The 13229-nt window shown below is 43.5% G+C and overlaps 2 protein-coding genes across 6 annotated transcripts in view; both read right to left on the bottom strand.

The window, feature by feature from the left end:
- The window catches only part of rpl14 (ribosomal protein L14), a 128456-nt gene that overhangs the window by 105787 nt on the left and 9440 nt on the right, over window positions 1–13229 (bottom strand). Inside the window, exon 1 of one of the 2 annotated variants that reach the window (XM_075449670.1) lies at window positions 5869–5873. The exons of the other annotated variant lie outside the window; for it this stretch is intronic. Coding sequence (XP_075305785.1) covers window positions 5869–5870 — 2 coding nt within the window. The 5' untranslated portion in view covers window positions 5871–5873. Of the gene's footprint in view, window positions 1–5868; window positions 5874–13229 lie in introns of those variants that run through there. 2 annotated transcript variants of the gene reach the window in all.
- LOC142367635 (triple functional domain protein) overlaps window positions 711–13229 on the bottom strand; it is a 70659-nt gene continuing 58140 nt past the window's right edge. For 3 of the 4 annotated variants that reach the window (XM_075449657.1, XM_075449658.1, XM_075449659.1), the window contains 22 exons: window positions 11807–11902; window positions 11394–11542; window positions 10163–10229; window positions 9969–10072; window positions 9806–9875; window positions 9634–9723; window positions 9441–9533; window positions 9221–9271; window positions 9062–9139; window positions 8760–8951; window positions 7590–7770; window positions 7236–7499; window positions 6653–7146; window positions 5602–5849; window positions 4743–4872; window positions 4185–4212; window positions 3917–4079; window positions 3592–3713; window positions 3428–3506; window positions 2370–2570; window positions 2114–2252; window positions 711–1635 (listed from right to left, as the gene is read on the bottom strand). In XM_075449657.1, the coding sequence (XP_075305772.1) occupies window positions 1078–1635; window positions 2114–2252; window positions 2370–2570; window positions 3428–3506; window positions 3592–3713; window positions 3917–4079; window positions 4185–4212; window positions 4743–4872; window positions 5602–5849; window positions 6653–7146; window positions 7236–7499; window positions 7590–7770; window positions 8760–8951; window positions 9062–9139; window positions 9221–9271; window positions 9441–9533; window positions 9634–9723; window positions 9806–9875; window positions 9969–10072; window positions 10163–10229; window positions 11394–11542; window positions 11807–11902 (3597 nt within the window). In that variant the 3' untranslated portion in view covers window positions 711–1077. The remainder of the gene's footprint in view (window positions 1636–2113; window positions 2253–2369; window positions 2571–3427; window positions 3507–3591; window positions 3714–3916; window positions 4080–4184; window positions 4213–4742; window positions 4873–5601; window positions 5850–6652; window positions 7147–7235; window positions 7500–7589; window positions 7771–8759; window positions 8952–9061; window positions 9140–9220; window positions 9272–9440; window positions 9534–9633; window positions 9724–9805; window positions 9876–9968; window positions 10073–10162; window positions 10230–11393; window positions 11543–11806; window positions 11903–13229) is intronic. The other variant, XM_075449660.1, reaches the window with a different exon arrangement.

Genomic DNA, 13229 nt, shown 5'->3' with positions numbered 1-13229 from the left:
CACATGATAATCAAACATAAAATACAATGAGTGCATTTACAGTAATTTGTCTTCCCAGGCCTCCACATTCACGTTCACCTGATTGGCAATCACTGCTGCCATCAAGTGTCCTACCATCCAAAGGCAAAAGTCCAATGTGAATGTGAAGCGACAGAAAGCAGAAGTCTATATACAAGGTAAGGCTTAAACATGTCATATCTTCGCAACACAAGTTTTGTTCTAAGGGAAAGTAAAGGATGGATGTCTATTCCTTCTCAGATTGGACAATGCGGCATTGTTACTTACGACATGGTCATCATGGTATCTGAGATTATGTACATTTTGTAAGCGCAGCCATCAAAAAGCTTAGTCACTGTCTCCATTTGTCTACAGAGTCCAAAGCAGGACAGCAACTTTCAACTGATGAGCATTTTCTACATTTTTATTCCCACTTATTTGAAAACTGAGACAGTACTTTTCTATATATTGTTTCTAGTAGAAAGGGTTGCTTCTCCCAAAGTATCGGAGTAACAGTTTTAGTGTAAAAGAGCAAAAACGCGCAATGTCTGTACTGTTAGCAACAAGAGGGAGGGCGGTTTGCTCTCAGCGCTGTCGCTAGCTCCGCTGACATCACTTTCTCCTGAAAGCTCTGCATTTGTGCAGTGGCGTCAAGGCTCTATTAAACGGCTCCACTGATCAGCTTTTACCCTTTTAAACAGAAAATAAGTTACTTTTTTTTTATTTTATTTGTTTTAAAGATTTTTATTTGTTCACTTAACTATAAAATCTGTTTAGAGTTAAAACCAGCAAGCAGCAGTAGATGAGGGCATCCATTAACTCATGTGATTGGTGAGGAACTGTTATGAAAAAATCCTCAGCAATTCTCCTTTTGAAGTACTAACAGGACTACAGGAGCTTTGTGAAAGAGGATAAGATCAGCATTCATTGTTTCTCCTACGTATAACATCGAGACAAAGGGACAATCATTACAGAGGACCCTGCAGCCCTTACAATTTAGCACTTGCCAACAAACTGAGGAGTTTGTTCAGCTTTTGTCTGCGATGATCAGATCAAGGAGGCAACAGGGCATGGAAGTGTTCAAACTCGAGACTGAAGGCGACTTTGAATGAAGCTCCTTACTCCTCCAATTGGCCGGGCATCAGTCTGATGTTTCCTCCTGTCTATAAAAGAAATGAGGCGCGAGGTGTCCAGGCAGCCCTCTGCTCTGGCTCGGCTGTCACCCTGGCCATCCTGCAGCCATGGTTCCTGGAGGCAGAGCCCAGCCGGAGGTCTTCTGCCTGGGTCAGTCTTTAGAAGCAGGCAGACAAAGTCGCGAGCCCCTTGGCTGACGCCCTGGAAGTAATCCCTGGGGAAGCTGAAATCTAACCTGCAGATGTTTAGGCAGGTCTCCTCTGCACTCTCGTCGAGGAAAGGTGAAGCGCCGCTCAGCAGCACATAGGTCACCACACCTAGACTCCACAAGTCAGAGGTTAGAGACACAGGCTCTCCCAGGACCAACTCTGGAGGGGCAAACTCGGGGTTGCCCAGCAGAGGGTGAACATAGTGGGCACTGTTGAGCTGGACAGCGTCCCCGAAGTCTGTGAGTTTGACTGTTGGCTGGCCGTTGGCATTGTGGGCAACCAGCAAGTTCTCGGGCTGGAACGAGAGTGAGGAAAGTGTGACTGGTGAATCGTGTGGAACACATTTATTCCAATATTGGCTCTAGATAAACGTCTTGAGCTTTAACCACCCAACTGCTTCCTCAAATCAACACAGAGCCAAACCAGCTCTGATGACCAACTCTAGATATCAAGTAAAGCTCAGCACACACTACACTAAGACTTTGAACCAGATTTTAACATCGCAGACAAATGGCCCTCAGACCACAACTGAATATCCTGTTTTACATGTTTAAGGAGTCAGAAATGGAGTTGCGAGCCATCTCTGAGCAGTTAGACAAGGGACAAGACATGGTGAAACCAAGAAAAAGAGTCTACAGTCTGTTCGGGAAACAGTGGCAATGACACCCATTCCTCATTAGAATTTAAAAAGGGTGTACCTTCTTTTTCACATGACTGTACATAGTATCCGCTTTAGCTGCTATAAGTGTAGAAAGTCAGGTGCAGCTACTTACTTTTACATCCAGATGTACTATTCTGCAGTTGTGCAAGTATTGTAAAGCTTCTAAAACATTCCTCAGGTAGCAGGCCACTTTATCTTCAGTCAGATTCCCCCAGCTCACGATGTAGTCAAGCAGACGACCCTGGTCAGCCCTGAAACACAGGCAAAAACTGCAATCAGGAGATCTGGAGTGTTTGTCAAGGCTTATCGAGGTAATAAAATGGAGACTTGTTTAATTCCAAAAGAAAATGTTGTTGTGGTATACTCACATCTCCAGGACTAGGACGTAGCTGCTGGGGGTTTCATACGTGTCTATTAGGCTCACTATGTGGGGGTGTTGGAGTCTCTGGAGCAGATTGAGTTCTTCAGTCACTCTGTCTCTTCTCATTAGCTTTTTGTTTACCTGTTTAACAGCTACTGTACGTTTGGTGCCCTGGTGGTCACAGCGCTTGACAACAGAGAAACGACCCCTGATGAGGAGGAAGTTGGATGAATATCACTTTAATGATCTGATGATCCAAAATCTGTCGACTATTATATGTTGGATGCACCAACATGTTAAGGTATGTAACAGGCAAAACCACCACTGATCAGTCACAACATTAACCCACAAAGAGCAAAGCGTTGAGGAGACCTCCAAACTAATGACATGGCTGACCGGATCAAGCACGGGAACACGCCCCATGCTGGGAGGATGCACCCTACAATCGAAACATCTGTGGCCAAAATGGATCAGGGCTGTTTTGGTGGCATCTACACAATGTTATGGCGCTTTTCCACTACCTCTACACGGCTGGGTTTGGTTGTGTTTCCATTACAAACGAGTATACTCCGTGCCTCCTCGACGTGGGCGGGGTGGTCGTAACACGGCTGCGCGTGTTGCTGCTCACCCTGCGGCTTTTTGTCGCACAGAAGGCAAGAGAAGAGAGCCAGAGAAGACTCCTGGCCGCCAGACAAAAAAGTATTGAAAAGTACCGGAGAGTTTTGTTACGAGCTTCAAAAAGACGACGTTTGGAGGTAAGCTAACGGTTGCTAACGCTAGCTTTTATTATCCGCGTTATGACGCTCCCAGTGACGACACTCATCGCCCAATCAGTGGAAGGCAGTCAGCTGACGTCACGTTTTAGTAACGCTTCGGCCCGCTTGGAACCAGGGCTGAGGTGGTACGGAAAATCATCCCGGTTGCGGGTACGGCGTGCTAGTGGAAACACGCAATAGCGCGCCGAGCCGAAGCGAGCTGGTGGAAAAGCGCCATTAGGCAGCTGGTTTGAACATTATGGCTGATCAGTGTACAGTCTGTCCATTGGGATATGTCTGTGGCTGTTACCTTCCCAGTTCAACCACTTCAGCATAGTGAGACTCAAAGTTGTCCTTCCAGCTCACTCTGATCCCATCAGCAGACACGGCTAAAACAAGTAACACAAATCCACGCTCAGCACCAGGTTTATTAAACAACTGCTGGTTTATATTGCCAACTATTTGTATCCTTACCCAAAACTCTGAGGCTTGCTGATGACGTTACACTACCCAGTTCGTTGGTTGCAACACAAGTGTATACGCCATCATCCTCAGAGGCTGCACCGATTATCCGCAGTGTGGCTTCACCCGTATCACTGAAATGCACAAATGCAGATTTACATCTACTTCCAACATACAACTTGTTCACTAATGTTTTTTTCTACTAAAAATAACTTTAAGCTTTTTGCTTGTTTGACTAAAAGGTGACACTTGTTTTTTCATCCTTTATTTAAATACATCACTGTGGAGAATTCCGCAGTCATATGCAATAAACTGCATATCACATTTGTTTTCTTACCTGTAGGTGATGCTAAAGTGTCCGTTGTTTAAGAGGTTGCTCTGGTTGGGTCCCTTCCAGGTGACGGTTGCGCGGGGTCGACCACAAACCTTACACCTGAGGGTGACGCTTTCTCCGTTGTCACAAGTCACGTCACTCAAAGGTACAAGAAACTCTGGGGGAGCTGACAGGAGAAATGTTTTATAATCCAGTGGTCATAAACTCACGATATGGGGTTGTGATGGCCAAGCTGTTAATTGGCAATTGAAGACACTAAGTTTGAACTTACCATCATAGATGTAGTTTGGATTTAGAAGCTGTGGGACAGAGAGTAAAAAGTCAGATGGAAAAAGAGCGATGCATTACAAACATCACTGTAGAGCAGGGGTCTTCAACGTTTTTCAGGCTAGGGACCCCCAAACTGATGGAGAGTTGGAGCAGGGACCCCCCTACTATTTATATGGCATACAATTGTGTTTTATATTTAACGGGGCCTAGTGCCGTGTATAAACATAGCTACTCTGTTATTGTACATTCAATACTAAGCTATTCAAATAATACACAGGTTAATATATTCATGTTTTTATTTTAAACACGTGCAAGGTACAGGGTGGCCGTGCCACTGCCATTTATAAACAAACATCTTGCATACAACACTGAGCTATTCAAATAATCCACAGATTTTAACTTTAAACATGCATGTAGATGGGACAATGAATCCTCAAACCATCTGTGGATGGCACACGTTTGCACACAATTTGTGAGAAAAAGCGACCCCCCCTGCAGTACCTCCGCGGACCCCCTGTTGAAGACCTCTGCTGTAGATTGTTAGTCATCTGAAACTAACCTTTACAGAAACTTTATTGGCCAATCCATCTCTGGACTTCCTGTACCCGTTTTCCAGCTTTGTCTCCTTCTCTTTTTTCTCAGACTTCTTCCGTATGCGCAGGGATGTATGCCAGGAGGAAGACTTCCTACTGACACAAAGAAGGTAGGTCAGTATCTGATAAACAAGCTGATGATGAGCTAAACTGCAGAGATGAATTGGAAATAAATTATATGGGTTTAGCCTTCACAACTTGGTGTGTCCACACAGAAAACATTGTTTTAAATCAAAACAGTCCAGGGGCTAAATGTATTCTTTTCACCAGATTTATAAAACCTTAAGTACAGCTGGTTCTCTCTTTTTTTTTTCTTTTTTAGAATCACACTTATCATGAGACTAAACTCATGTGCCAAACCTGTGAACTCTACCCTAATTTGTCACCATCATACAGAGGAAGTTTAGTGAAAATGCTTTGTTTTTTAATGGTAAATAGAGGCCTCTTTTTTTTTTTTTTTTCATTTCCAGCTGATATTAGGGTTAAATTGTTAATTAAATTAATGTATGGCATGAAGAATGTGTAAAGTGAACACTTCTGCTATACGTTATTCCTTTACAAAGGACAGATTGTGTGGAGTAAAAAGCATATACCCCGTTCTTATGCATGTGCATTTTTTTATGCATCTGGCCCCAAGTCTCTATACAGTGTAACAGCTCAAATTTGACTTGGGCTGTACTCCTGTAAGTGCAAGTTAAAGATTTTATACTCAAGAATTATTTGTTGAATTTTATATGTGACTGCTCACAAAAGGAAGATCAATGCCATGCACTGTAAAAAGACAATTTTTACACCCAATTCTTAACACTTTTCCAGAGGTCTTACTTGATGGGTCCCTCGGAGCAGTCGGAGACGATGGCTGAGGTGTGTCCAAGCACAAATCCGGGGATCCAGCCCTCGGCAGCGGGGCCCTGCTCAGTTGATGCCCTGAACACCAGGAACATGTTTTGTTGGTTGCTGGCCAAGATCTGGACCACCTCTCCCTGAATGACGCTGATCTCATCCTCCTTCACAGCCATGTAGTCCTGTGTCACCAACATGGTGGATACGCTACTGCTGCTGCTACTTTCACTCTATGCCAAAGGGGAGAAAATGATGGCATAAGGAAAGCAAGTGCAATCAGTAAATTAAATCATTTTCTTTCTAATATTGAAAGTGGAAAGAAATTTACAAGTGTAATATGGCTGGTGAGAAAAAGAGACTGGAAGAATAAAGAAGTAGAAAAACATATAGGCTAAACACGAGAAATAACTGACTTATCCACTGGAAATAAGATTTGTTAAAAGGTTAGATTCAAGTGGAAGGAAGACAAAAGCAGGGATTTTGCCATTTTCTTTTTGAAAAGAGGCAACTGGATGAAGAAAGGCTGAAATAAGATGAAGGTTTTCCTTTTAGTCGTCTTTGCAGCTCCAGGCAAAGACGAGAGGAGGAGGGTGAAATTGAATGAAGGCTCTATAAGGACATTTGTAACTGAAGGTTAATTGCTGAAAAAGTACATTTCAGTTCCACACCATGAAGACCGGAACGTGGTGAAAGACAGCCAAGAGAAGTTTGGGTGTTAGTATAAGCTTTGTTAGAATCAAGAAATCTAGAAGAAGCCTTAAAAGATTATTCAGTGAAGAGGTGAAAAAGATCCCCTGGGAAGGCTGATTCTGAAAACATTGACAGTTGAAACCTTTGCAAGATTTTGTCGTCAGAAATGGTCTAAAGCTAGAAAGGATGACTTTGGAGAGCAGTGAAGGTTTTCAGAGATGCGTAGTAGGGAACAGATTAGTAGCGCCGGCTGCAGCAGGACAATAGGCAGACAGAACAGACCAGGCCTCCCGCTGCCTTCGTGTTAGTTGAATCTGCATTAGGCAGCAGGTAGTAGTCTTACCCCGTTACTCTGGGTGGACTGGATGGACTGCTCACTGGCCGATGAGCACGTACTCATGCGATCGGCTTCCTTGCTGTGCGTGGAGTGTCTGTGGGTTTGGCTCCCAGAACCAGTTTGGATCTGGTTTGAGCTCTGACGGACTGGAGTCTCTCCTACCTCCGCGGGAAAGGTAAATGAGCCAGGCCGGCTGGCTGGAGAGCCCGGGATGGAGCTCCAGAATCCAGATCCGGACTTTTGGCCGGGGCTTGGAGGGGGGGGAGGAAGGGCATCCTTGCCAGTGGCAAGGGGTGTGGCCAAAGGGGACATGGCTCCAGGCCGTGGTTTGGAAGCTGGTGTGGAGGGCATAGGCCCAACTGTGGCACGGGGGATAGAGTTTACAGTGCCGGCAGAAGTGGGGGTCTGTGCTTGGTCCTCTGGGGTCTGGATGGGATGCTTGCCCTGTGGACTACCCCCGGGAGGAATCAGGGGAGCAGGAACAGGACGAGGGGACAAACCTGGATCATAACCGAGCAAAACTCACACCTCAGTCACATCTTTCATTGTGCTATTCAAAGCTAATTTAATAGAGATTAATTTTCTGTACCTGACATCTTGTTAGGGCTATCTGCATCACCCCCTTGGAGATGACGTTGGGGCTGGGGCAAACGGGAGGGTTGTGGGATCCTGGAAGGTCGACGAGAGCCACTCTGAGGTCCTGAGGCGATGGAGCTACTCTGGGAGTTTCCACCGCTGACTCCAGTGGATACGCTCGAACTACTGCTTCCACCTGGAGCTCCCATGCTGGGTACACATGGACCACTGTTCGCCCCTACATGGTTCCTCTGATACTCTATTGGTGAGGTCAGAGCTGTGATAAGGTATTAAACAAAGGGTGGCCATGTACAAAAACGCCTGCTCTACAAAACTGTCTGTTTCTTGTATGTATTTGATATCCTACCATTGAGGAAGTTGCGTTGACTCTCAAGTATCTGGCTGATCTGAAGGGTCCAAACCTCACGCACCCCTGGGTGGGAGGAGTGAAGCACGAAGGACTCCGCAGTGCCGCTGGTCGACCGAGAAGTGAGAATGAATTTACAGGGATCGCCTTCCACATTCTCTTCCAGACCCAAACAGCTTATCTAGTGTGCAAAAAGGTTAAAGGAAAACCGGGAACCACAAATGTTTAGTTTTAGGTGGCAATGAGTGACTCAATTAAAAAAAAAAATAAATAAATAATAATAATCAAAACACTTTAAAGTGTACTTAAATGGATAATCCGGAGTAAAATGCACTTTAGATCAATTTACGGGATGTTGGGAGTACATACGTTGAGTTGACATCAAAATCATGTCATTCGGATGTGTTTTGAGAATTTCGATTTGACCGTTTTTAGCTAAAAGTCGTTAGCCTGGAAGTGATGAGGGCATATCATGTCACCGCTACAAAACGCTATTTTTATACCTCTTCTACAGCTCCAAACAACATAACACTTACGTGGTAGTGAGTAAAGGGTCCCTAAAGCCAAACCGAAGTGTCCCGAGGTCTTCATGTGGTCGGATATAGAGTCCAGAATTAATTTAATCAAGCCAGTACCTTTCCGGAAATGTGTCTGCTGCAGCTGCCGCTACAGACTGTGGTGAAGTTGGTTTGATATTGGATATTCAACAGATATTCACAATAAGGAAATAAGGTGTCTTTTTTTTCAAACCAACTTCACCACAGTCTGTAGCGGCAGCTGCAGCAGCAACATTTCCGGAAAAGTACAGGCTTGATTAAATTCATTCTGGACTCTATATCCGACCACATGAAGACCTCGGGACACTTCGGTTTGGCTTTAGGGACCCTCTACTCACTACCACGTAAGTGTTATGTTGTTTGGAGCTGTAGAAGAGGTATAAAAATAGCATTTTGTAGCGGCGATACTCGATGCCCTCATCACTTCCAGGCTAACGACTTTTGGCTAAAAACGGTCAAATCGAAATTCTCAAAACACATCCGAATGACATGATTTTGATGTCAACTCAACGTATGTACTCCCAACATCCCGTAAATTGATCTAAAGTGCATTTTACTCCGGATTATCCCTTTAAGTTGATATGTTAACTGCACACTTGCTCTTCATTATCACCTTGATGCTGTTCTTGTAGAGGAAGCCTGGCAGAGAGAAACCTTTCTTCTTATCCAGGGGCTCACTGAAGATGAGGAGCTGCTCAAACAGGAACACTCTCCTCTCCTTCATTGGGCTGTGCAGACCGCTGTCTGGGCCAGACACCATAAATGTGTCTTGAAGCAGAAGGCGGCCCTGAGCTACAATCTTCCCCTGGATATGGAGATGAGAGGTGCAGGTGAGGGAAAGACATCAATACAAGCCGTTTTTTTTATTTTTTATTTTTTATTAATCGAATAATTAAGAAACGTAACAAAGCCTACATCAAATCCCTGAAGCCGGCCGACATTAATCATGTCATTACATCTCTTTGGCACGATGCACATGACCTCCACTGCTTTCTGTAAGAGCCAGACAGGAAAAGGTTAGATGCTGATGATCTTTTTACGGATTTAAGAGAAGCGTCATGTTTCTTATCTTACCTCTAAATCTACAGAATCTAGCCCAGCCTTTTTAGAGTGTTTGAGGAAATCCTAGAATCACACGCAGGCAAAACGATACATATTAGAAATCAGACTCAACTATTTACTTTTTTTTTTTAAACTGTTGTAGCTTATGCAGAAATACCCTTAAAGTCCATATAAAAGGACAGGGGGAAATGAATAGCTGGAGCTCTGGCGCCCTCTGCTGTACAAGACTAACCTTTAACAGCAGCTGGTACTTCATGATCCTTTGGACAGGCTTGATGAGCAGGTCTGTGATCTGAAGCCTGTGTCCGAGCTGCTGCTTTAGGTCCTACAAAAATCAACAGTGTATCTTGAAAGGTAATGACAACTGCAAATATCTAATGTTACTCAAAGAGTAAAAATATATTAAAAAAAAAACAGCCACGTACCTCAAAGTAGGTGTCAATGTACTCGGAGACGATGTGCTCCGACTTGGGCTTGTTTTGACAGTACACTACATACATGTGTAACCTCCGTTCCTAATTAAATAAATAATAGTTTCAGCAAATTTTCAATAATGAATACATAGAAGAAGTAATATGAAACTCAGTGTGGACAAACCTGTTTGAGAAAGAGTGGCCCCAGTTTGTCAGGGTCTTCCAAACACTTCTCCAGCTCCCTGAGAAAGAACCTGAGAGAGACGGAAACAAATGAGAAGTAAGTTACGCTGCTGGCGATTCTAAACAAGGAACATCTGTATTCCCCATATGAGTGTGCCACATACTCTTTGTGCCAGTCATAGATTTGATGGATATTGCCAAACACAATTTTGTCTTTGCCCTTCATATCATCAGGGACGCCCTCCTCCTTCATCCTGGTCATGTAGCCCTAATGATGGGAGAGAAGTTCAGCTATGAGGCAGAAAACAAGCAAATATTCCTCTAATTATCAGTTAGCGCTGATGCAGCATGAACTCACCTCCACCACCAGGCTGAGATCTCTGACGTAATCTCGCTCCGTCTCCACCAACTCCAGCAGAATGTAACTAATCAAAGGGGAGACACACAGAAAGTTTAAGTTTAAATCAGATCTTTAACTCACTAAACATTCTTGTACAAGTCTAAATCTGAAAGTTTTGAAAGTTTTTTTTAATTCACTTTGACTTGTACTTTATTGCAGACTTGGGACAGTAAAGCTTTCACCACTTTGTAATGTTGCCATTCCTTCTCACAACACGCAAGATATACCAGCACCGGGGATACTAAGTGAGTGTGGAGTCATCGTTGTTGCATTTTTCCTTTTAAATTGTCCAACATTCCTCATTAGGGACAGATCTGGGCTGTAAGCAGGAGAGAGTCCAGTCCCCGCACCCTCTTATTTCTCAGCTGTGCCTCTGTACTGGGCGCAGAATGTGGTTTTGCATAGTCTTGTTGGAAAAATGGACGTCCACTGGAAAAGCAGTGACTCTAAAATGTCGATGAACTTTACTGCTGTGGAAGTGTAAATGAAGGCACTGATACAATCTCACATCACCACAGAGCCTGGAGATGATCTGGAATACCGATTGGCCTGACAACAAAACACATTTTGTGTTCTGATCCATACCAGAGAAGTTTTAACTGACATTTGTGAATAAAACTCCATAATGTAGTGCTTGACAAAGGCCTCCCACAGTAATCCTGTCTAACTGTGGTTACACAGCAGCTATTGATGAATGACCGCTTAGATGCAGTGCTGTCTGAAGGATCAAAGAGCTCTGGTGTCCACTTTAGGCCTGTGCCCATGCCCTGTTTAAATATGCACTGTAAAGGGGAAATATGCAAATCCCTTCCAATCCTTCTTTTGAGTAAACATTTCAATAGATTTCTCACATATTTGTTGACAAAATAGAGATCCTCTGCTACTCTAAGACTCAGCCTTCAGTGGATACTGCTTTTGTACCAAATTATAAATGTACTCATCTGTTAACATCAACTAATTGCAAAACTTATTTTTAAATAACCTTATTAATAGCCCTAAATTGCCTTCATCAAAATGTTTTTTATGAATTTCTAAAAAATAAAGTACAATTGAAGAGAAAGGAGAAAACATCTGGGGTTCAAATGGTCTGCAATGACGTACAAGTCAAAGTAAATATAAGAATCCGTGTTTGTCCTTTCTAAAACAGATTTTGGGGTGTAAAATTTGTGTCAGCTGATAGCGTACGTACTGTCTTTTCTTCAGGCTACTAGTCCGGCGTTCGTCCATCTCTTCAGTGGGGGAGGAGGAGGACAGGAGAGAGTTGTCAGAGGGGTTGAAGGAAGGAGAGCTGCTGTCTCCCTGTTCTACTGACAGAGAGCTGGGTCTGTCCTCCAGAGCCTGCATCAAGGCAAAATTAGAATTGTTTGACTGAAATGACTCGTTAGTATAAACTATATTTATTCACCAGCGATGCTGACATTTCCTCCTTCTAATATGGTTTTAGGAACATATACCATAACTTTTCAGATAAACTTTTATCTGATAACTGATTTTATCAGATAACTTTTAAAATAAAGCTCAAACTTTCACTCAAATTTATCATTACGAAATAGCTATCGAGGCAGCCTTGGCTACATCTAGGTATGAGTAATTGTGTCCTACCATCTTGCTTTTGACCAACTCCTCGATGGCGCTCACCAACTCGGCAGCACTGGGTGTCTCTGAACTAGATGGACGGACTGACAGACGAGAAGACGTCTGGGCAGAAACGGAGAGACCAGAGTAGGAAGGAAAAACAGGTGTGAGAAAATGACGATGTACACAATTCAAGTTCAACTTAATCTATTCTGCTAAATGTGGTATAGCTCTGCTATAGATTCAAATAGTGTCACTCAAGCCGATTTGAACTGATACAACTCCAAAAATAGAGCGCAAATAAAAAGAATATATTGTGGTTAAGAGTCATGCCATAGTTTTGATCGAGATCAATTTCCAAGACCAGCTTTTAATTTTCTGATTTAATAATTAGTTTTCTCATGTGAATGTTTTATTTTAGTTACCGGTGCAAGCAATGACTTAGTAAAAATGTTTAATGCTGTAACCTTAATAGGTTCATCAAAGGTATGTTTCCAGTGGTGAAAACACCAGCACTGCTGGGTTTACATCTAAAGGTTGAACAAAGTGAAAAGAAAGCTACTGATGGAAAGGTAAAAACATGAGGCTGAGTGAAAAAAATGGAACTGAAGAGTCATTCAAATTGTGATAGGAAGAAGGTTGAAAAAAGGTGATCTGACTGAAAGATTCTGTTGCTTTCTGGGATGGGGATGATCAGCCTCTGATATAAAGGTTGCTAACAGCGAGAATGAAAGCGGTACATGTATGTGTGTAAATATAGTTCAGGAGAGACTCTCACCCTTGCTGTGCTGTGCTTCAAGACTTTCCCCAATTAGGTTTTCTGGGTGAGGCTGCGTGCCCTTCTGGCCTCGCCAGCATTTAGATGCCAATTACTCGCATGGGTAATGAGGTTCACGCACAGAGGGTAAAAGAAGATGAGGACGAGTGGGAAGGGGTGGGTAACGGAGGGGGTGGTAAAAGGTCAGGGGATGATGGGGAAAAGGGGGGGGGTTGGGGTTTGACTCTTCTCTCGGTGCGGGTCATATTTAGATTATCCCGAGGAGCTGCCTGCTCAGCTGACAGGGAACCTAGACACCTTTTTTTCTTCTTTCCACTCTACTCGTTTCTTTTAATCCTCACTCAGCAATCAGTATCATCCCAATCAACGACTTATAAAACATGCAGAAAAATGTTGCATTTGTGAGTAATCCAAGCAGGGTCACGGTATTATGATGCTGGCCCAAGTTAGGCAACCTTCTGATCTGCACTGACACTGCAGAAAAGAAACCTCCATTTAGAGTTAAGAGCTACATGCGTCCTCTCTTTATGTACAGTACACTGTGTTAATAACCTGCTCATACGCCAGGTGACCCTCCATCTCAGTAGTGTGTTTAAGAAACAGGGCAGAGGTCAAAACAACTAAAACAGGAAAAACAAAACAAGAGAGATGGTGAGGAAAACTTGACTAAAG

Source organism: Odontesthes bonariensis, chromosome 18 (assembly GCF_027942865.1).
Source record: "Odontesthes bonariensis isolate fOdoBon6 chromosome 18, fOdoBon6.hap1, whole genome shotgun sequence".
NCBI classification, from domain to species: Eukaryota; Metazoa; Chordata; class Actinopteri; order Atheriniformes; family Atherinopsidae; genus Odontesthes; species Odontesthes bonariensis.
The sequence above is the reverse complement of the archived record's forward strand: the minus strand, read 5'-3'. Positions and strand labels throughout refer to the sequence as shown.